Below are 24,993 nucleotides of genomic sequence, written 5' to 3' on the forward strand. Positions count from 1 at the left end.
CTTTATTTTCAAGCGGGGTTGGGGGTCAGGGATGGGGACACAACATTATCTGAGAGTTTACCACGTACTAAGTGTATGGTGAGGAGTTGGTCTTCACATACAATCTCATTAATTTAATCCTTTTAACACTCATAAGGTAGGAATTAATACTATTTTATATATGAAGGGACAGATAGCTCATTCCAGATGTTGACTTCGGTCCCTGTTTTTATAAGCGTATGTTTGGAGTAGAGCTTTTACTTCTAATATTTCATCAATTTGTGATCAAATTCTCATGGGGTGAACACCTTAGGGAGTACTTCAATCAATGCTGAAAAAATTATACTTTTAAGAACGGTACAAGATTCAGTAAACAGATTTTCTCTTCCTAAAGAAAAGTAGGAATTGCTTACAATGGAGTATAGGGTTGGAGTGCCCCACAGTCTCTTTGAAGGATTTTGTGCCCAAGGGAGCAACTAGAAAGTTTAGCCTAAGGGGACAATTAGAAGGCGCCTAACACGTACTAAAGCTGGGATGTGCGGGCAGAGGCAGGACTCTTAGCTCCTGCTCCCAGGCAGGTCAGCTTAGGCGCCTCACTGCTGGAAGAATCCATTAGGGATGGCCAACGCAGGGTGTTCCCGACGCCGTAGCGCGGACTTGGTTGCCTGCTGTGCAGAGGAAAGCGTGTTACTGTGGACAGCCACCCCCACTCCATTGGTCAGGTGAGCGGAGCCCCGGGAACCGCGAGTCCTATTGGAGAAGAGAGAGGATGAAGGGGAGCAGGAGTGGGAGGAGGATGGAGCCCTCCTTCTGACCCCGTAGTGGGGAAAAGAAACAGCCGCCAGAGGAGGCGAGGGAACCCGAGCGAGAGGCAGAGCGAGGGTGTGAGAAGGGAGGACTGGCAGGGCGCGCAGATGTTGGTGTCCTCAGGGCAAGGTAGGCTATGACTGGGGGTTGTGCTCCTAGCATCCCAGTGCCCCAGGGAGGCGCCACAGCTTCCTCGGTGCCTCGGGGTCGCTGCTGCAGCACCTGTTGCTGGAGGTGGGAGGCTAAGGCGGTGTAGAGGGCGGGCCAGGATTTGGGGCGCCGGGAGGCCGGGCAAGCGCGCAGAGCTGCGGGCTGCGGGTTAACGGGACAGAGCTGAGGGTGTGCATCCCGCCTGCTCAAGGCTGCGGCTTTGCAGTGAGCCTTATATTTCTGTCCACCTGCCCCTTTCAAAGCTTCCTAATCTCAAAGAAGGTGAAAAGTGAATGAGCAAAGTGAAAAGTTTCTTTTCTTCTCTTTCTGCCTGTTTGATACTCGAATTCTAGCTTTAAAGTCTGCATGGAAAATAACCGGTCAAGAACGGAACGCCGTAGGTAATAATTGATAACCAGAAGGTTGAGATAGTCTTGTTAATGTTCCAAAATAACCACTGCGTTGGAGAATATCAGTGAAATATATTGATTTCAGGGAATTTGGAATTCACCTGGAATTGTAGAAATATGCTTGTACATTTTGAATATCTTCAACTATCTTGAAATTTATTTATTTTTCTTAAAACTACAATTAAGAAATTATGACAGCACTCATTAGGGGAAAACTGATTTTAAGATTCAGTAAAAACTTTAATGAAAGTTTTATTAAAAGAAACTCTTCACAACTCACAAAATCCATAGCATTTAAAAATGTATAATTTATAAGTATACTGCACTCCTTAAGAAATTGACATCAAATTTTAAAGATTCATACTTACTAAGAGTTAAGATAAAGCTCAAAACATACCTTAAATAATATGGCATTATCAAAAGATTCTTGCTAAAATTAGGATTACCTTAAATTACTGAAGTGCTTTTTCCTTTCTTTGTGTGTCATGTTATCAAAAGACTAGATCAAACAAAGACATTAAAGAAAAAAATGTTCCAGTTAGGACACAAATGAACACCAGCAATTTATTTTTGGATAATTTCCTAGGCTAAGTGGTAATTTCTTAAATTTATTTTATTTGAGATAAAAGTAGGCTATAGGGAGATTCCAGATGCACTCTGAAATGTGTTATAGTAAAATAAACTAAATATATGTGATTAATTATATCTTGGCTCTGCTTTAATTTACAGTGACTTTGTACATTCAACATCTATCTGGGCCTTAGTATGTTTATTTATAAAAATAAAAGGATTGGGCTGACTGGATGATTGCAAAAACTTATTTCAGCTAAAAACAAATATATTGCTCAAGATTGTAACTTTAAAAAGAAGTAATCAAAATACATCCACTAAACCTAAAGTATGACAGAATATTCTTATTTCCATGATGGTTGAAAATAGGTCACCCTTTTTGAATGCCTTGTAACTAAGGAATTCTTAGAAACCCTTTCATATTGGTTATTGTAGTTAGCACATCACCATCATAAATTGAATCGTATCATCCCAATGTACAGATAAAGATACTGAGATGTGGAAAGTTTAATATTCTTGTCCTAAATCCCCAGGCAGATCAAAGGTCTTTCCTAGTGCTCTTAGTACCTACTCTATACTGAATGTGAGCAATAAAAACTGAAACTGCCTATAAACTGAAGTAATCTAATTATATGAGTCTAGAATGAGGCAAAGTTAAATTATGTAACAACACTGAGTTTTTATATCCTCAGATATAGAACTTATGTGTTAAATATACAATTTTAATAATATTTATAGCTTCATGCTATATATATATATATTTATTAAATCGAATGACAATTGTATTCAATATCAGATAGTGATAATATGAGCTATATTTGGAACACAAATACTTTTCTAGTCATAAAAATGACTAGTAGAAATAATGTGGGAAAGATGAAGCTTATATTAAAACTAGTGTATGCCAGCTGTCTTTCTACTTGGAGGTGCCCAGGCTCAAGACAATGAATGATGCTATATTTATGGGAGAAGGGTATTCAGAGCAGAGTTAGCTGTGACTAAAGTCTTTGTTCATATTCCCATGATGAATGGTAATGGTATGCTGCATTTATTAAGTGTACACTATACTTAGGAATTGTACTAAGTCCTTAAATAGATTAACTTTATATTCAACAATGAATTAAATAGTATCCTGATTTACAGATGAAGAAACTAAGGCAGAAAGATCTATGCCCTGGGAGGACCCACAAAGATAATACTTTGTGTATTAGGTTAAGTGTGTGATACTTCACTGCTCAGAAATTCATAGGCCATGAATACAATATGAATTCTGAAAGCACTGGGACAAGTCCTGGAGCCAGACTAGACCAAACCCTTTATTTTGTATTTGAGGAAACTGAGGCCTAGGAAAATTGAGACTCACTTAAGTTTGCTTATTCTGTTTTCCCATTTATGACTTGAGTTATGTGTATGTTCTCATAAACTCAATATTTTAACTGATAAACTTGGTTATTCATTGTTTGATTCATTGCCACTTCATCAAATGCCACCTCATGCCCTTTCTTAGATTGATGCCCTTCTTTCATTGAAAATTTCAGGGTTGCACCACTTAGAATACAAAATCCTTGAGGACAGTGACTGTATTGTATATTTCTCAGTATCTGTAGAATTTAGCTAAGTGGTTAATCTATTGAATAAGTGGCTGTGTTATCTACTTGCCCCTGACAACTCATTATTTTATGCCCCATGTACAAATTCTACACAGTGGAGGCACTGTGAAATCATCATCTTTTTTTTTTTTTTTTTTTGGCATACAGGGGGCAACTAAACAATTTGCAGATGATCCAAAGTGTATTGTGCTGCTTAGATGATTGTTTTGTGTGGTTAGAAAACTTTGTGGGTTGCCATGGAGAGATTTGGATGAGTGCTTCCCTGATTTTGTGGGAAAAAAATCACATAGTTAAGCTTCACACGCATTTTCTCCATCTCTCTCTCTCTCTCTCTCTCTCTCTCTCTCTCTCTTTCTCTTTCTCTCTCTGATTTTTGACTTGTAAAGAATGTTGTTTTTCAAAGTCATGTGGAATGTTCAAACAGTATAGGAATTAGGAAAAATCACAGAAACCCCTCTGTTTTGGAGAACATCTAGCCAGGGAGATAGCTCTCTTTCCTTAATTCCTGACAATTTAAAACTTTTTCTTTCTTTCTTTCTTTTCTTTTCTTCTTCTTTTTTTTAAGTCCTAATATTCTGTCACTCTCAGGCTGTTTGGATTTTAAATAAATGTATTTGTTGAGAAGGGAAGATGAACACACTACTAATAACCTGTATTCTTTCTACTCCATGCAGACGGGAATGGTATTGAAAGGTGATTCCCCATGTCCTCACATGCCTACTTTATTCCCTTCATGAGGCTGGACCAGGAGTACAGAAAGCATCTTTATTTATATGGATGGTTCCCCAGTAAGTCAGGCCACATAGGAAGCCACAGCACCCCAGCACTGTTGTAGATGAAGTGGCAGGGGAGGATGAGGGTGGAGCTGAGACACACAAGGCTGTGATAATACAAAGGCTGTGTTTTCTCATTCCACTGTGACACACTATACACTTTAAAATGTACCAGACCAAGTCCCTCTCCCAGCTGCTGGGCAGGTGGTCATGGGGCCCTTTTCTGGTGCAGTCAGGCATAAGTCTGACTATACCTCAGAATGAAGGCAGAATGCAGACAGGGTTTTCTCTCTCATTTATTTAGTATTCTGGAAACCTAGAATGAAGCCCCTTCATATAAAGGGGAAACATTGTTGGAGTAATTGTCCATAAATGAGTTTTGAAGTAATTCTCATAAAATGATTAGGTATAAAGGGAGGCTGGGAGTCTCTTTGAGACAGACAGTGACAGCTCTTTCCATGTGTGTGAATGTAATTACATTGATAATATATGTTTTAAAGACAAGGTTATTTAGTTACTTTAATTTTGTAAATTTATTTGTTATTCAAAAACTCCCTTTCCTTAGGCACATTTTCTCTTCTCTTGGTGTTTATATGGTATATATTTGAGCATAGTGTTCTTTTGCGCTTTATTAGGGGCTTAACATGGCTTTAATCCAACCATCTGTTCCCAACTTGGCACATCAGCATATCCGAGGTGCTGGTAGGGACTAAATAAATTTCCCACATTTTAAAGGTTAGGGAAAGAGCTACCTTTATGAATAGGTTTCACATGATTCTCAGCAAGACAATGGTGCAGAAGTGGAGTAAAAATGCATTTCATTCTCTGAAGCACAAGGTCCCCTGTCTGTCTTTAGTTGTGCTGAAAGGCAATTAGCATTTCAACTAGCCAATTTGGTTACATGCAAGGAAGTACTTGGGTTTATAATTTGCTGCTTTCTGTCTGAGGCTGTTGAGTGCTAGCTCTTACATAATCCTCTCCAAGTAGCCTTCTCTCCAGCATAGTTATTGTTGCTGGTCTTAAATAACTAATCAACAGAGAGTTTTCCTTGTCTTCAGCTGTAGGGTGCCATAGGACAAGGAAAATGAAATGCCAAGCTAATAAAGGAATGATTGTAATTATAAATAGTTATTATTGAAATGTGGCACAGGTTGAAAGATATAAAGTAGCTTCAAATAAAATGCAGCCCCTGAAAGGCATTGTGTGGCACCCTTAATAGTTTATTTCTGCATGCAATATGCACAATAAACAGAGGGTGTATATATACTGCCATTAATTGAGCTAAGATGATTCAAAATTAACAATGAAGAGTCAATTCTTAATTACTTACATTGACTTTACTTGCTATGCAAGAGGGAACGCTGTAGGGACTATACATCAAAGAAAAATTTTTAAGTATTATAACAAGTGAAACAATGCTCTGAGACATTTTATGGAAGTAATTCAAGGTTTTGTATTTGTGTGCTAATGGAAAATAGAATTTTGTTACCTTCTTTGGTCATGAATTTTGATAATTAGGTAATATTAACATGCTTCCTGTATATCCTCATATGTCTCTGCAGGAACTACTACTATATGTTATGACAATCGTTTTGTTAGAATAATTGGAATGATATTAGCTTTTAATCCATGTCATGGGGCAGTAATTCAATTTAGTTCATCTTTTAATGCAGCACTGTTTTTGCATAGCTGTACTTATATAATTATTTGAAAGTAAAATAACACATTTTTATTATTCAAGTGATGTTGGACTGAATGAAGGCATTATTGAAGTGTTTTCAATACAAGCCTGTCAGATGATCAATACGATTTTGATAATGTGAAAGAACTGCATTGTCTTCTGTATTTTTCATCTGTGATATAAAAAGAAAGCCCTAAGTGCAGCTACAGTTATAGTCATTAGTTTATTATTTAGCTAGATTCAATGATGCTGATAAGCAGGAATGAAATGAAGATAGCTCAGGGATTCTATGCTATCTAGTCAGCCAAGGTTGGAAGGTGTTCTGGAAAAAGAGGGACTTGTGCTGGAAAAAGAGGAACTTGATCTGGAATGGTAGAGAGAGAAAGCAGAGAGATGTCTAGAGAAGGCCTTGGGAGGGGCTTAGACCAAAGATATAGAGGCAAGAATGATTCAGGTATCTTGTTTTCTTTCTGACTGAAGTGTTGAAGGAAGAGGAAAAGAGTTGGAAGTGCAATTTCTCTTTTAAAAATTGAAATATAGCTCACAGTATGTGGCCTTTTGTGTCTATCTTCTTTTACTTAGTAAAATGGTTTTAAGATTCACCCATGTTGTACCATGTATCAGTACTTCAATTTTTATTGCAAAATAATATTCAGTTGTATGAGAATTCCTTTCATTTTTCCATTTATCAGTTAATGGATATTTTGGTTATATTTACTTTTTGATAATCATGAATAATGCTGATATGAACATATATGTACAAGTTTTTGTCTATCCATGTTTTCACTTTTCATGGTTATCTATCAAGGAGTGGAATTGCTGGCTTGCAGGGTCTTCCTGTATTTCACTTTTTGATGAATTGCTAGTGGTTTTCCACAGTGTGTGCCATTTTACATTCTGACTAGCAATGTTTCAGTGTTCCAGGTTTTCACATCCATACTAATGCTTGTGGTCTGCCTTTTTGATTCTACCCATTTTAGTCGGTGTGAAGTGGGATCTCACTGTGGTTTTGATTTCCTTTTCCCTAATTAATAGTGATACTAAGCATTTTTTTCCCTTGGGGCTCATTTGCTAACTGTATATTTTCTTTGGAGAAATGTCTTTTCTACTAGTCCTTTGCCCACTTTAAAATAGGGTTATTTGACTTTTTATTGAGTTGTGGGAGTTCTTTATCTATTCTTGATATTAATCACTTTCAGATATATCATTTGCAAATATTTTCTTTCATTGTACAAGTATGTTATACTTTTTTAATCTTCTAAATACTTAGAAACAAAAAATAGAAATTATGATAAATCAATGTATCTAATTTTCTTTGGGTTGCTTGTGCTTTTTATATCATGCCTAATAAACATTGCCAAATCCAAGCTCATTGAGATTTGTAGCTGCACTTTACATTTTATTGTCTTATCCCTCACATTTAACGCCAAGTTATTATGTGTTAATTTTTTTATGGGTTGAAAAAGGAGATCCAGCTTCCTTTATTGCATGTATATATCCAGTTGAAGAGATTACTTTCCTCATTGATGACTTGCACCATCATCAAAAATCAATTGACCGTTATTCCTAGAATCTCAATTCTTTGTCATTGATCTATTTGTCTATCTTTCTGCCAGTGTTTCATAGTCTTGATTACTGCAATTTTGTAGTAACTCGTGAAATCAGGAAGAATGAGTCCTCCAACTTCATGGAAAGGTTTTTTTTTTTGGGGGGTTGGCGGGGGGGCTCTCTTAGATCCCTTGTGTTTCCATAAGCATTTAGGAACAGTTGGTCAGTTTCTGACAGGAATTGCATTACAATTTTTTATGGTACAATTTGGAAAGTATTGGCATCTTAGAACTATTAAGTCTTTCAATCCATGAGCACAAGATACCTTTACACTTAGTTTAATTTCTTTCAATGATATTTTGCAGTTTTTAAGTGCACAATTCTCACACATCTTTGGTTGAATTTTCTATAAGTATTTTTATTCATGTCATCTGCAAATGTCCTTTCCAACCTGGATATGTCTCTTTTTCTCTCTCTCTCTCTCCCTTTTTCTTTTTCTCACCTATTTTTTCTGTCTATAGTTTCCAGGACCATGTTTACTAGCAATAATAACAGTGGACATCCTTATCTTATTCCTGATCTCAGGGGGAGAGACTTTTGGTTTTCAAACCAAATGTTATTAGCTGTGGATACAATTTCTCTATCAGGTTGAGGAATTACCCTTTTATTCCTAGTTTGTGAGTGTTCTTTTCATGAAAAGGTGTTTGATTCCTTTTTCAGCATCTATATGAGATGTGCATTTTTTTCATATAAATATGGTACATTGCATTAATTGATTTTTGTATGTTGAATCAACATTGTATTCTTAGGATAGATCTAACCTAGTCATGTTGTATAATTTGTCTATATGTTTATATGGATTTGGTTTGTTAGTATTTTTTTTTCAGAATTTCTGCATAAACATTCATAAGTCTTAGTTTCTTTTATTTTCTTGTAATATGTTGTTATCAGGGTAATACTAACCTCATAAAATTATTTGGGAAGTATTCTTTCTTTCTTTCTAAATTTTCGAGAAATTGATGTTAATTCAACCTTAAATGATAGAATTCACTAATGAAGTCATTGGATCTGGTCCTAGGTTTTTCATCCTGGAGATTTTTTTTTTTTTTTTTGGTTATCAATTCAATCTGTTTAATTGTAATGGTTTACTCAGATTTTTCTTCCCCTTTTATCCTCTTCCTTTTCCTCCTCCTTTTCCTTCTCTTCTTCCTCTCTTTCTTTCTTGGTACTGAGGACTGAACCCAGGGATGCTTTACCACTGAAGTACATTCCCAGCCCTTTCTATTTTTATTTTGAGTCGAGGTCTCACTAAGTTGCTGAGGCTGGCCTCGAACTCGCTGTCTTCCTGCTTTAGCCTTGTGAATCCCTGGGATTACGGGCATGTGTCACATCAGTTTTGGGTGTTTTTATCTTTTGAGAGATTTGTCCACTTCTATGTTATTTAATTTGTTGGTAAACAATTATTCATGGTGCTTTTTATATTTAGCTTTATTTTTGTATAGTTGGTAGTAATGACCCCTCTTGAATTTGTCATCATGTAAATTTAAATCTTCTCCCTTTCTTTCTTAGGAAAGTTAGATAAATATTTGTCAATTTTGTTGATCTTTTCAAATAACTAATTTATAATTTTGTTGATTTCTCATATTTTTCTAGTCTATATTTCACTTATTTTCATACTAATCTTTATTATAGCATTCTGTTTTTTTGATTTGGGTTTACAATTTCTCCTATTTTATTAAGAAGGACAATTATGTTGTTTATTTGAGATCTATCTTTCTTTTAATATTTATACCCTTTTGTTTTCCCCCCTCCAAGTACTACTTTAGCTGTAGCCTATAGTTTTTCATTTATAATTTACTTCTTTGATTCCTTGGTCCCTTGGGAAAATATTGTTAATTTCCACATATTTGTAAATTACCCACACTTCTGTTATTGGTTTCTAATTTCATTCTCCTGTGGCTAAAGAGTACTTTGTATTATTGAAATCTGTTAACTTTATTGAAACTTAAGCTGGACATGTAGCCCCAGTTAGTCAGGAGGCTGAGGAAGGAGGATCACATGAGTTTGAGATAGCCTGGGCAACACAGGGAGACACTGTATCTTAAAAAAAAATTATTGAGGTGTGTTTTATGACTTTATATAAGGTCTCCCTTGGGGAGTGCTTCATGTACCTTTGACATGATAAATATTCTACTATTGTGGGGTAATATGTCTGTAGATGTCTCATAATCTAGTTAATTACTATAGTATTGTTTAATTTTTTTGGTGTGTGTGTGTTCTTGCACTTCTTTGTTTAGTTGTTTTATACATTATTGAACATGGGGTATCTATTATTGTTCAAATATTTGTTTCTTCCTTCAGCTTGATCAGTTTTTGATTCATGTATTTTGGGAGTCTCTTGTTGAGTGCCGATATTTATAACCAATATGTCTTTGTGATGGATCGATCCTTCTGTCATTTCAAAATGGCCTTCTTATTTACAGTGTACCATTTTCTTCCATAAGTTTATTTTGTCTAATATTAGTATAATGACTTCAGTTTTCTTTTGATTACTATTTGCATATTTGCATTGTTTTTCCATTCGTTTACTTTCAACTTATCTGTGACTTTGAATTTAAAGTGCATGACTTATAAAGAGCATATAATTGAGTCACTGGAAAAAAAATCATTCTGCCAACCTCTTTTTTTAATTGGAGAGTTTAATCCATTCATATTTAATGTAATTATTGATAAAGTAGAATTGATGTCTATCATTTTTATAATTTTACATGTTTATAATTTTTCCATCATCTCTTCCTCTCTTATTGACTTATTTTATTTTTAATAGATATCTTCTAAAGAGTTATTTTAATTTCATGATTGCTTCCTTTATTATATTTTTTAATTTATTGTGGCTTTAGGTATTATAATTAATATTGGAATGTATAACACACTAATTCAGATTAATATCATCTTAATTTCAGTGTGAAAAGGCTTTGCTTCTATATCATTCCATCTCTGCCCCTCATGTGTGTTGTTATTACCATACAAATTACATCCTCATTCATTGTGTGCTCTTCAATATGGGCCTATACTTACTGTTTTATGTAGTTGTTTTTTTAACTCAGGACAAAAAAAACCCAGTTATAACAAAAATATATTTATGCTGTGTTTCATTTTATTCTATTTTTTGATATCAGAGTTTGAATTCCCAGGGTGCTGAACCACATCCCCAGTCCCTTTTTAAAAGTTTTTATTTTATTTTAGTTTGAGGGAGGGTCTCACTAAATTGCTGAGGCTGGCCTTGAGCTTGTGATCCTCCTTGAAGGATCCCAACCTCCTTGGTTATTGGTATTAAAGGTGTGAGCCACTGCATCCGGTTTATGTTGTATTTTATATTTAGACATCAAGTGAGCTTTACTGGTGCTTTTTATTTTTTCCTGTAGATTCAGGTCCTTTCATTTCACCTTGAAAAAATTCCTTTAGTATTTCTTGAAAGGAAAGTTGTGAGAAACAAATTCTCTTTTGTTTATCTGATAATGTCTTAATTCATCTTCAAATTTGAATGATAGTTTTGCTGGATTCTTGGTTTGTAATTTTTTCTTTCAGCCCTTTAAATATATCAACCCAATTGCTTTCTCACTTCCTTGTTTTCTTATAAGGAATCAGCTATCAATCAGGATCACTTATATATATATATATATATATATACACACACACACACATATGTACGTGTGTGTGTGTGTTGGACACAATGCCTTTATTTTATTTATTTATTTTTATGTGGTGCTGAGGATTGAACTCAGTGCCTCACAGGTGCTAGGAAAGCACTCTACCACTGATCCCCAGTCCACAGCCCCAGCCCCAATCAGAATCACTTTTTTTTTTTTTAAGTTATAGATGGACACAATACCTTTATTTTATTTATTTATTTTTATGTGGTGCTGAGGATCGAACCCAGGGCCTTGCATGTGATAGGCAAGCACTCTACCGCTGAGACACAACCCCAGCCTAGGATCACTTTTTTTTTTTAAAATACATTTTTTTTTTAGTTGTCAATAGGTGTTTATCTTTTATTTATATGTGGTGCTGAGGATCAAACCTAGTGCCTCACACATACTAGGCAAATATTCTACTACCATGCTACAACCCCAGCCCCAGGATCACTTTTATATGATGATTTGCTTCTTCTTTGCTGCTTTCAAGATTTTTTGTCTCCTGCTTTAGACCACTTGATTATCATCTTGCTTTAGACCATTTGATTAGTATGTGTCTAGATCAGGATCTCTTTGAATTTATCTTACTTGGAATTTGTTCAGCTTTTCAGATATGTAGATTTTTTTCATCAAATTTGGGAAACATTCACTTATTATTTCTTCACATATTCCTTCAAATACATCCTCTCTCTTTCCTTCTGGCCTCCTTTATACATATATTAGTATTTGATGGTGTCCCAGGTGACCCTGAGGCTTTGTTCACTTTTCTTCTTTCTATTATCTTTTGTGCTTCAGACTAGTTTTACTTATCTTACACTTCACTGATTCCTTCTGCCTACTTAAATAAACTCTTGAGCCTTTGTAATTAATTAATACAATTAATTACAATTATTAAATACAATTATTGCACTGCCAGAACTTTTTTTTTAGTTGTAGTTGTACACAATACGTATACTTTATTTATTTATTTTTATGTGGTGCTGAGGATCGAATCCAGCGTCCTGCACACGCTAGGCAAGTGCTCTACTGCTGTGCCACAACCCCAGCTCCCAGAATTTGTTTTTGTATAATAATTTTTATCTTTGTATGATAATCTCCATTTGGGGAGAAATTATTTTTATACTTTGTTTAAAAATTATTATTTTTTTTAGTTTTATACACATGATTTCCCTTGGTTCTTTAAAAATATTTAAAACAACTAACATAAACTCCTTGTCTGGTAAGTCAAGAACATCTGGGAAGTTCCCCAGGGACAGTTTCTTTTTGTTATTGTTAAGCCTCTGTATATTGGCTGTACTTTTCTTGTTTCTTTGCGTATCTCGTAATTTTTGTTGTTGTTGAAAATTGGTCCTTTTAAGTAATGTAATCTGTTGCTTTAGAAATCAGATTTTCTTTCCCATTGCTTGCTGTTACTGCTTTTGTTGTTTGTTTAGTGAATTTTCTGAAGTAATTTTTAAATTATGTATTTTTCTTATGAATGACCACTGTAATCTCTGCTTGGTTAGCTTAGTGGTCAACTAATGATTGGACAAAGGTTTTCTTAAATCTAGGGAACCAATGTCTCCCAGATTTTGCCAAGGAGCTTCATGTGCATATTGGAACATGCATTTAGCCAGGAAGTGGGAGGCAAGGCAGTTTATCCTGAACTCATGACTCCATCCTGCTATAATAGGCAAGCTTAGCTCAAAAATTAATCAAGACCCTTGTTATGGTTTGGATATGAGATGTCCCAGTGAAGCTTGTGTGTGATACAATGCAAGAATGTTTAGAGGTGAAATGATTGGGTCATGAGAGCCTTAAACCAATCAGTGAATTAATCCCCTAGTAGGGATTAATTTAGTGGTAACTGAAGACAGATAAACTGTGGCTGGAGGAGGTGGGTACCTGGGAGTGTGCCTTTGAAGCATGTATTTTATATATGACCAGTGGAGTGTGTGTCTGTCTCCCCCTCACCCCCCACCTCTCAGCTTCTTGGTGTGATGTCTTGAGCTGCTTTCCTCCGTTACACCTTTTTGCCATGATATTCTGCCTCACCTTGAACCCAGAGAAATGGAGCTGTCTCTGGACTGAGACCCCTGAAACCATGACCCCCCAAATAATTTTTTTTTTTAAATTGTTCTTGTCACATCTTTTGGTCACAGTAGTGACTAAAACAACTTTCTTGCTGTCTTCTCCAAACACAAACCAAACACCCCAAGGAGTTTTGCAGAAGCCTTTTTCACCATACGTAAAGTGATGCAGATATACAGGAGATGGACAAGGGATATGCAAAGCACTTCCACAGTTCTCCCAATGTAAATTTCTCCTCAGAAAATCCTCTTATATTTTACCTTTTTGAATTTTTTATATACCTTATATAGATGAGAGAATTTTTATATCCTCAATGAGGGAATGCAAGTCAATAGAAAAACTTGGTTTGTTGTTTTTAAGTAAGAGTCCACAGTAGTCCACTGTTTTACAATAATACTTTTATTAACTTTAAGATGAATTTACTTATCTTAAATATCTTAGTATAAGTAATTACCATAAATAAATCTGTGTGAGAGTTTTTTTATTGGGCATATTACATTGAAAATACATATATATTTTTGGTACTGGAGATTTAACCAAAGACATTTTACTCTGGGCCACATCCCCAGTCCTTTTTTATTTTTTAATTTTGAGACAGGGTCTCACTAAGTTGCTAAGGGCCTTGCTGTGTTGCGGAGTCTAGTCTTGGACTTGTGATCCTTCTGACTCTGCCTCCTGAATCACTGGGATTATGGGCATCATCATGCTCAGCTGAAAAATATTTTTAAACCCTTAGTCAGAAATTCACATTTTTTGAACATTTGTTCCCCAAACCATAAACAATTTGAAATAATCTTTGAATATGAATGCAAAGCAATTCAACCCTTATATGGCAATTTTATATCATATTTAAGTACTTGCTTTATATGAAGTCAGGAAACTTTGGAAATTGTTCATGTGTTAAGTTACTAAGTGCATTAGCATTTAAAACTCAGTAATATGCGTACTAGTGAAGAGCTATTATTATTGAGAATAATATGTGATTAATAAATTTCCTTGAAACTGTTTTAGTGAATTTTACTTCATCCCTACCCTATTTCTCACTATTCATGAGTGATATTATTTTGGGGTTGGCATTTAATTTATTCATTGCTTATTGGAACATTCTAACATGGGTTTGTAAAACATGTTGAGCTGTGACTTAACCTTTCACATTTTATTATAGTTACTGACATCAAAATTTATTCTGATTTTTATAATAATTTATAGTGATGTTTTAAAATCCTTATGATTTCCTGGCAGCATCCATTTAGAAATCCTATTACTAATCATCTAGCTCCCTAACCCCTTTCCCCTCCTTCCTGAGGCTCACTTTTTTTTTTTTTAGATACTGGGAATTGAATCCAAGGGTTCTGTACTGCTGAGCTATAACCTCATCTCTATTTTTTATTTTGAGGAAGGATTTTGCTAAGTACTTAGGACCTCAATAAGTTGCTGAGGCTGGCCTTGAACTGGTGATTTTTTTTTGTAGTTGTAGATGAACAGCATGCCCTTATTTATTTATTTATTTTTGTTTATTTATATATGATGCTGAGGACTGAACCCAGTGCCTCAGGCATGCTAGGCAAGTGCTCTGCCCCTCAGCTACAGCCCCATCCCTGAACAGGTGATCTTGCTGGTGATCAGGCCCACTTCTTTCAGCAAAGAAGATGAATGTATCCTACCATGGATAGAATTAGGGCCTTATACTTGCCTTTTTTCATTGTTTTGCTCTATTAAAATTTCACAATATCCACAAATAGCATTTATACTTTCAGTTAATTACAAATAATAATCACTGTGAGTTTGAAATTGAATAGGCCTTAATATACAGTAAAGTATAAGGATTTTACTATTCATTATGTTGGAAATAACAGATTGTTCTACCAATAAGAGACTGAGTTTGATTATGGAGAAAAGAGAATAAAATGTGAAATTTCATTTAATTATATTTTTAACATGATAAATGGTATAGATATGGTGACTTTCCAAATTATCTTCCCTGTATGACAATTACAAGATTCCTTTGTTAATAAAAGAATTTAGACTAGTGAAGAGCATGCATCCGGATCCTGATGACATGAATTGTACTTGACTTTGCATTTCCAAGGTCTGATCTTGGCAAATTTATTTAATGTCAGGTTCCTCATCTGAAAATGGGCACAATAATAGCACCTTTATTGTACTTCAGATGGTCACTTTGAGGATTAAATGAGTTGACATATGTAAAGCAGTTGGAGTTGTATGTAGCCCTGAACCAGTTAGCTGCAGTTAGCTCATACTGTCACACGTAAGTACAAATTGTTGATTAGGGTGCCAAAAGATCACTTTCTTGTTTAGCTTCTTTTTCCTCTTCTAGATTCCTGGAGAGGATTTAAATTTATTTTGACATTGCTAGAGCTCAAGCTTTAGCCTCTTCACAGTTTTGTATCTAGCTTTGTATTCCTTTACTTGGATAGGAGCCCTACATTATATATATTTCAGTTGTAGCCAACCACTGTAAAGCTTCAAGGCTTAAAATAACCACTTATTTTGTTAATGAATCTGCAATTTGGGTAGGGTTTGGTGGGGATAGCTTGTCTGTATTTGGTGTCTACAAGCAGGATCCTCTTCCACCGATGTGCCACTTAATGATGTATAAACAAGTTGATGGTGGCTAACAACTCCTTGGCCACTTCTATTGGTCAAGTGGCCATAGAGTATAAATTTAAGAATAGGGAACATGTTCTCTCTTGTAATGGGAAAATGTCAAAAATTTGTGGGATTTTTTTCTTTTCTTTCTTGTTTTTTATTTTTTTAGACAAATACTTGCCGTGTTATCTAGGCTGGCTTTGAACTCCTGAACTCAAGCGATCCTCCTACCTCAGTCTCCCAAGTAGCTAGGACTACAGGAAGAGATCATATACTGGATCATATTTTAAAACCACTAAACTGCTAGTATTAATAAAAATACTAGCAAAGTAGCTATCATGGACTATATTGGACAGGTGCAGTAATCTGGCAATGGGGGTATGGTTTTTGGGTTACTTTAGAAAGGGAGAAAACTATTTAAATTTCCTGAAGGCATATATTCATTGATGCATTTTTCAAGTTAAAATTTTGATTTGAGGAGTGTATATCTATTATATCTATATCTCTCTCTATATATACACACATATATGTATTATCTGATTATATATATCATATAAATGTCTACTTATATCAAAAATGAAAAAAGTGAGTTGTGAGAAATTATTAAGATATAGAATTTCAAAGAAGATAATGAATAGAAAATCAGTTACATAACTGGAATTCTCTCACATTAATATATAAAAAATTAAGAGGAATAAAGTATGAAAATTTTCTGAGGGGAAATTAACGTTGATAGAACTATGAAAGTTTTATGCATATCCCCTGTCCCTCTTACCCCTACCCCATGTGCATCTCTTTAAGTGTAGTGCAAAAGGCTTCAATAAAACTCCTTGGAGTGTTGATTTGTGTTTGGAGATGATAGCAGGAGAGTCTTGATTAATTTTTGAGAGGGCTAAGTTTGCCTGTTGTAGCAGGATAGAAAAAAGTCCAGGATGAATTACTGCACTTTCCATAGCAGGGGAAAAGGAAGTGAATCCAAGGGCCAGCCATGAAACCCATGATAGGGATGTTTGCCTTATGTTATTTTAAAGAGAATTTTGCCCAAATGATAGATAGCCTGTCAAGTCAAGGGGAGCCTGGTAGTAATTTCCTGTGGGTATACTGCCAGGGTCACAAGCTGAGAGGTAACCTGGATCAGCCATCAGACATTACCCTGCAGGTTGCGACTTGAAGTTGATGGAATGTAACAGTGAAACCCTGTAAAGGTTTCAGAAATTTAAAGAGAATGACTTAGCTAGGTCACAGAGAGCAAGCCATTTCATAGCAGTACAATCATTATACAAAGTACATGTATGAAGACTTGAATTGGGTGTCAACATACTTTATATACAGAGACATGAAAAATCATGGTATATATGTGTATTAAGAATTGTAATGCAAAAAAATACATATATAAAGGCATATTGGCGTGAACATACTTTATACACAGAGGTACAAAAAATTGTGCTCTATATGTGTAATAAGAATTGTAATGCTTCCACTGCTGTCGTGTATTTAAAAAAATCAATAAAATATAAAAATAAATAAATAAACAAACAAACAAATAAATAAATAGTTTATAAGTTCTCTCCATTAAAAAAAAAATAACAACCTTTCTAACCCTTTTCTTTGCTTCTCCTCAATCCTGACCTTACCCATCATCCACCTTTCTCTGCCCTCAGTGGCGATGGAATACAGTTGACCAGCTGAGGGAAAAAGAGAAGGGGACTCAACATTTTGTCCAACTATATGCCTCCAACCCACAGAAGTTTCTAGTGGGAGAAGGAAAAGTTAATGTTAAAATTCTAGTTAGAACTCTCATTATGTGGAGTTTGCCATGAAATTATTTTTTAAAATTTTGAAATCCCTCAAAAATATACTAAAGTACAGAGAATAGTAAAATGATCTTCTTTACACTCATAGTCCAGAACTGTCAACTCTCAAGATTTTTCCATACTGTTTTATGTGTCTCAAACATTACAGAATATAGCTATGAAATATATGAATTTTTTTTTACAATGCAATTAGTACTTAGAATGTTGCCAATAATTCTGTGGTACATTCAATAATGAGTCCAAATTAAAATTTCCGTGATTGTTTCAAAAAATGTCTGTTTATAGTTGGGTTCCTCTAATTAAAATATAAATATAAGTTCTAGATCTTCTATTCTGACATGACATTCTTTTCAAGTCTTTTGGCATCCCTTTCCCCAATCTACCATTGATTTGTTGAAGAATTTTGGCAATTTGTCCTATAGAATTTCTACATTCTAAATTTGTTTTATTTCTCCTTTTGCATTAATTAATATGATTATTTATCCCATTTTCCCCTTCTTCCATTCCTTCCTTCCTCCCTTGTTTTTTATTGTTATTTTTTTAGAGACGGGTTACACTATGTTGCCCAGGCTGTTCAATCTCCTAAGTAGCTAGGATTATAGGTGTGTGCCACCAAGTCTGGCTTTATCCTCAGTTTTTCTTGTAAACTAGAAGTTAGCCTCAATTAGAGTCAGATTTTGCTTTTTGGGGCAAGAAGGATACAGAGGTGGTGCTATGGACTTTGTACTGGTGCAGATCTGGAGGCACATCATGTGTGGTCTGTTACTTTACTGACCCTAGTATTTAGTAGTGGGTTCAGGTGGTGACAGCCTAATCCCTCCACTGTTGAGTTTTCCATCAACTTTTAATCTAGTTGTTTCATCTAAGAAACAACTTTTTATTTGGTGTTACTCATAAGTGCCTTTGTTATTTTATTTGGTGTTACTGATAGGAGCCTTTCTTTCATTCAGTCTTGCCATGTAGCTGGAATTTTTCTGTAATGAAGAACTTTTTCCTTAACAGCTAAGCTATTTAGTTACCCTGAAAAGAAGTTTACCTAGGATAAACAGAATAAATGTTTAATTCTTTCCTTTTAAATATTAATTTCAAAGAAGGAATTGGTGCACTAGTTACCTGCAATGGTGGCATTCAAATTATTTTTTTTAATTATTCTTATGATCATATGGGTTTATATATTCAGTGTATTTCTAAAAATTGTAGTCATTATCCTTTAGATACTCAAAAATTTTAGCAAGGGGGCAGTGGGACCCCTTTCATCTTCCTGTGGTGTCCTCTTGATGTGACCCTGTTTAACCTTCCTTGCCAGTTTGTTTTGCATATTTCCTTCCACAGACACCAGTTATTTCTCTAATTAGCTGTGGTTCCTTTTAATGAAGAATGGTGTTTAGAGACAAAAATCTGAGTACTAGAGGTGCTAATGTATCTGAGTTGTCATTTATATCTAAGCGATGGAAAATGGACAAAACCAGGAAATATGGTGATTTTTACAAAGAAAACAAGTCAGGAAGTGATGCTAATATTTCATATTCAAGTTTAATCTTTCAGAGATTTTACATAATTAAAAAATTATTGTCATTTTCTTTCCATATGTAATTGTTATTTGCTTCTTATAGCATGTTTTTCAAAATATATGCCATATATAGAATGTGATTTCGAAGTATGTATTCTAAAATATAAAAATTTATACAATGTAAAAATACTAATAATACCACTAAAAATACTGAATGAAGTATAAGCTTTCTTTGCAGCTATATTTGCCTTCAGAATTTATTTTTTCTAAAGATATACAGTCAAATATTATCTTAAGCTACTAGAAACAATTCATTTGTCTGTGATTATATCATTATTTGATTCACAGTTGCCTTGTTTCTTTTTGTTTGTTTGACAATGCATACATAGGGTTGTAAAAGAAGCACTGACTACCTAAATTCAAATCTATTAAAAATTGTTATCTATAGGAGGAAGGAAGCAATAGGTGAATGGAAATGAGAATTATTTGGATATACCTTGTTATATAGGTTTAATCTTGGTTTCATGTAAATGGAAATAAAAAATTAGATTATAAAAAAATTACACCTGGAGATATCACATAGTGTTCTGGAGGTCTGAACATGGAATTTAGGGATAAGTCAGGCTGGGATTGTGAATTTGGGGGAAGGTATTTAAAGTGGTGGAGTGAATGAGAACCAGTGAGAGTGACTGTGGATGGAGAGGCTTGGGAATAGGGATCCTGTGGAGGATATGAAGGAATATGGAGGTCAGAAGAAGGCCAGGATCCAGAGAAGGAGGCTGGGGTACCTATTGCATGAGAAGGAATACCAGAGGACTGTGACATCAGCAAGTCACATGAAAAAGGGACTCCAGGAACAAGGAAGTTACCTCCTGCCCTGACCGTCATGTATGTATTGTTATTCTTCCATATCCTAAGCCATAAGTCAATATTTCAAGTCACAGGAGCTGGCAGAAGTTAGGGAAACAGGAAAGATTTAGAATTGGGAGAGGATGACTTTGATAATGGGAAAGTGAGTTCAAGTTAGAAGAGAAATTCAAGTAAGTGATGAAAAACCTCCTTAGCCTACCTTCTTATAACCTCAAAACTCCAAGTTGATTTCATTTAATGTAAATGGACTCTGGATTTAAAAGATCAAATGAAAATTTCACATTGGAAGAATAAAGAATCAAAAGAGTATTTTTTCATGAATTGTAAGAAACACAAAGAGAAACATGATAGATATCCTTTTTTTTTTTTTTAAAGTCCAATTATTGAGCGCGAGTTTTAGAAGTGAAGAAAGGGGCAGTTATGATAGAAAGTGAGGGTAGAGTGGGGGTATAAATTCAGTGTGTTTGTGTATGCTGAACTCATTCATCAAAATCAAAATAATGAAAATAGTAAAATAAGTAAATCTGAGGGAGTCTTTACATTGTTAGAAAAAGACTCCCCATATTTCAGTTTATGACAGTGGATGTCCCATGTCAAGAGATGAAAGGTATCATAGTGCACACACTCAATGAATTCTAGGAAAGGCTGCCTTTGCTCTTGCAAGTTTTCTTCCAAGGTTAAGTTTTAGTTACATAGATCTCACACAAGGCTCTGAACTACATGTGTGAGGAGAATTGTGGCTTCTCTCCTTAAGTGATGCATTGCAGCTGAGGGGAAAACGGAGCATGGGAGAAACGAAGAGAATAGTTTGGGAAGAGTCAAAGAAAAGATTGAAATTTGTTTTAATTCTATGTTCTTGTTTAGCTTAAATGATATTTCTGCCTTTTTATTTTATTAAAAAACAGGTGAGTATGAAACATTTTACAACGTTCTCTGTTTTGCTTATAGGATTGAGAATACATTTATTTAATTTCAAGTGCAAGATTGTAGTTTGTAGGTTGTAATTATCTCTGGGGGTTAACACCTATAATTCAAGTGTTAGAGTAGGGGTATTAAATGATTGGTTGTAAGGTTTAGATTTAGAGTACTAATTCCTAGTTTTTCTGCTTTTCAAGAGCAGTATAATCAAGCTAAAACATATCCAATGCAGAAACTAGGGAAGAGATAAGAGAGCACAAAGAAACACCCAAGTCACTTGAAAGTCCTTCACCCAAAGTTGACCACTGGTCTTCCAATACTTTATTATGTACACACTGTCTTGTATACATAAATGTATTTGTATGTTTATTTATTTAATGTAAAATATTTTATTTTGAATTACATTGAATCATGAAAGTTAAGTTTTAAATTAAATATATTCTATTTGCTGCTATGGTGATGCATGCCTGTAATCTCAGGGACTTGAGAGGCTGAGATAGGAGGATTGCAAATTTGAGGCCAGCCTTAGCAATTTAGTGAGGCCCTGAGCAACTCAGCAAGACCTTGTCTTAAAATAGAAGGACTGAGGATGTAACTCAGTGGTAAAGCACCCCTAAGTTAAATCTCCAGTGCAATAAGAACAAGAACAACAATAAAAAAATCTATAGCTGTATCTGTATTTATCAGTCTATACATATATGATCTTTGATGTTTCATCCTATGACTTTCCTCATTATTTTAAATAATTATGTAAAAAATTAAAGTGACACATTGCATTTGATTTGGGGAATTAATGTATAAAAGAAAACCTGATCTAGTTATCTTTTTTTATATAATATACCACCCCAAGACTTAGTGGCTTAACTTAATTAATGGTGATCTCTCTTACTTCTGGGATAGAAGGGCTTAGGTGGGCTCTTCTTAGTTGGGATCCATAGAGTTATAGCCAGGTTGTGGCTGAGGCTTAAGAGTCATCTGACTGCTTAGTTACTCACATCTTATTATCAGTGTTGTAAGGTCATGGCTGCACATGATATGGGGAGGTAGCTGGGGGATGTCCAGGTATATGTTTTTCCATATAGCCTCTCCTTATTGCTGGCTTAGTTTCCTGGAAGTGTGGCAGTCTCGAGTAAGCAAATTGTCACTGACTTCCATTGGGACAAGCATTCCACAACAACATGGCAGAAGCTTCAGAATCTTTTCTGACTTAGTCTCAGAGACCCAGAATATTGTGTTTCTATTGCATTTTGTTGGTTAACCAGTCATCAAAACTCAAATTCAAGGGAAGAGGAATTACACTCCATTCTCAAAGGCAGGAATAGTAAAGAAGTAAAGAATTTGCAGCTCTTGATAATCTATCGCAAATGGTCTCCTCCAGTTAGAAAGGGTAACAATGTACTTTTTTCTACCTGTCCCACCCCTGGGAAGGAAAAGAGAGGAGAAGAAGAGAGTAATAGTAATGTCTCCAAGGATCATGAAAGCATATTCTCAGAAGCATACATGAATAGTGGATTATTAGTAGGGAGGACTTAGGTATTCCATTTTTGGAGACAGTCTATGGAAATAGAGAAAGAGAAAGAATTTTGAGACAGGGAAATGAAGTTCCTTAAGTGTTTAAACTATTATAAAGTTTAAGGTTGGACGGTTAACATTGATGGAGATTCTGATGCAGTAATGACAGCAAAAGAAGAATAGACATTATTTTTTATTTCAATTATAGTAAGATATACAATTATTTTTCCAAAAACTGTTCATAAATTAGTATAGAAGGTATAGTTGGGAAGTAAAACCTGTTCTAAAGAGGATTCACGAAAGAATTCATGAAAGATGGAATTGTATTCCAATATCTTGGTTTTAATCATCTCTACTCCTATGTGCCCAGGTTTGAGACTTTAGATAATTCCTGACAGACAGGAAACACAGGAAGTATGTTTTGAATATTGTTGAATGAAGAACAGATATTAGATACAGCCACAGCAAAACAATGCTGTCCACTAAGGACTAAGCTTTGAAAAAGACTTGACACTAAGCACTGTAACTGGAAAGAACCTTTTAAGGACCCTGTGGCACGAAGATAGCACTAAAGAAGTGGTTGGCAGCGAAGTGACCCTCCTGCAGAGAATCATACTAGCCCATACTAAGAGCAGAGTCCAGTGAGGCAGGAAGCCATAGCCCAAAGCAGCAAGCCTGGCCAGATGGAGGAGAATCAGCTTTGGACAGGGCACCAGGTATAAAGACTTAGTGGCAGCATAGGACAGTGTGTTCTGGGAGACATAAGACCTTTTTGAGGAATGCATAAGCCCCTGAAATTCTGGAGCATGCAAGTAGGGGAGCTCCAGGAAGTAAAATGGATTTCTTGCCAGCATGATGCATGGCATCTGGAGGATTTAATTTAATTTGAAGAAACAATGAAGTGGTGATCCATTTGCACCAGGGGGTGTTGTGGGCTAGTTCATACTTGTTACGTACAAGGATTCCTAGGAATGAATTAATCATTAAGTAATCATTTTTTTTTTGTCATATGACAGCCACAAGAACATTCTAGTCAAATTGAACCAGATCACATTGCCCAGATTAAATCCAGACTCAGTCCTTACCATTTGTGTTTAGCTTGGCAAGTAGATTTAGCACCTCTAAATCTCAGTTGTACTCCTAAACATGTTCTCTTATCAGAAAATGTGGAATTAAATCATCTACTTGAGAAAGGAGTCATGAGGTTACGTGAAATAATGTATATAATACTCTTAGCACAGCTTATAATGCTTATTGTGTGCATTATTGTTATTAACTCACACAGTTTCCATTTATATAACTTCTACAAGGATATTTACAGAAGCAGAACTTTAGACTGAAAGTATTTTTAATAATTAAAACAGGAATTCATTTTAAATGTTCCTAATTGGTTGGCTTTTTTCCATTACCCCAACCTTAAGACTAATACTAAAACCAGAGTTTAAGCTGCCTTTAAAATTACACTTAATAGAAAATAAATACTATATCCTTTAATAGTAAGAAAATAGGAGAAACACTTAATTTTGGAATATGTGTAGGAAGCAGATCATGACCTCAAAAATCCCCAAAGAGTGGAAGTTTAAGGTAAGAAAAGAAAGTGTTGTATAAGTTAGAGTGAACGCTTTAAGAAAAGCCAGGTATATTGACCAAGCATGTTTGTAGAAGCCAAAAAGAGTATACCCAATATATTATTAGGCAATTGCTTTTCTGTGAAGATGAATTTAAATCAAATGTGATAAATACCTGATTTAAAATAAAAAATCAGAAGGTATTATAGAAATATTTTATACAGGTCAGATTCATCTCAGTTGCTTTTTCTTTTTCTTAAAAAATTTGTTCTTTTTAGTTATACATGACAAGAGAATGTTTTGACATATTATACATACGTGGAGCTTAACTTCCCATTCTTGAGGTTGCACATGATGTAGAGTTACACTGGTTGTGTATTCATTCGTATATGAACTTAGAAAAGTTATGTGTAATTCATTCTATTTTTCCTATTCCCATTCCCCCTCCCTTCCTTTCATTCCCCTTTGTTTAATCCAATGAACTTCTATTCAAACCCTCCATGTGTTTTAGCACCCACATATCAGAGAGAACATTCCACCTTTGATTTTATGGGATTGGCTTATTTCACTTAGCATTGGCTTATTTCACTTAGCAGTTCCATTCATTTACTGGCAAATGCCATAATGTTATTCTTTATGGATGAATAATATTTCATTGTGTATACATACTGCACTTTTTTTATCCATTTATCTGTTGAAGGGCACCTAGGTTGGTTCCATAGCTTAGCTATTGTGAATTGAGCTACTATAAACATTGATGTGACCACTGCCGCAGTCTGGCTGGGCACAATCAGGAGCCACTTGTCAAAAGAAACTAACTTTATTTTTAGAACCACACACGCCAAACAAAACAGCTCCTCAGGAAAAATCCTCAGAGCCCAACTGCCACCACCGGCTT

The 24,993-nt window shown here is 35.0% G+C and overlaps 1 protein-coding gene across 2 annotated transcripts in view; it reads left to right on the forward strand.

Moving 5' to 3' along the window:
- The first annotated feature begins 729 nt into the window (after window positions 1-729).
- The window catches only part of Adgrv1 (adhesion G protein-coupled receptor V1), a 548,667-nt gene continuing 524,403 nt past the window's right edge, over window positions 730-24,993 (forward strand). For both annotated transcript variants that reach the window (XM_048811397.1, XM_048811398.1), the window contains exon 1: window positions 730-915. In XM_048811397.1, the coding sequence (XP_048667354.1) occupies window positions 894-915 (22 nt within the window). In that variant the 5' untranslated portion in view covers window positions 730-893. The remainder of the gene's footprint in view (window positions 916-24,993) is intronic.

Source organism: Marmota marmota, unplaced genomic scaffold (assembly GCF_001458135.2).
Source record: "Marmota marmota marmota unplaced genomic scaffold, marMar, whole genome shotgun sequence".
Classification (NCBI taxonomy): Eukaryota; Metazoa; Chordata; class Mammalia; order Rodentia; family Sciuridae; genus Marmota; species Marmota marmota.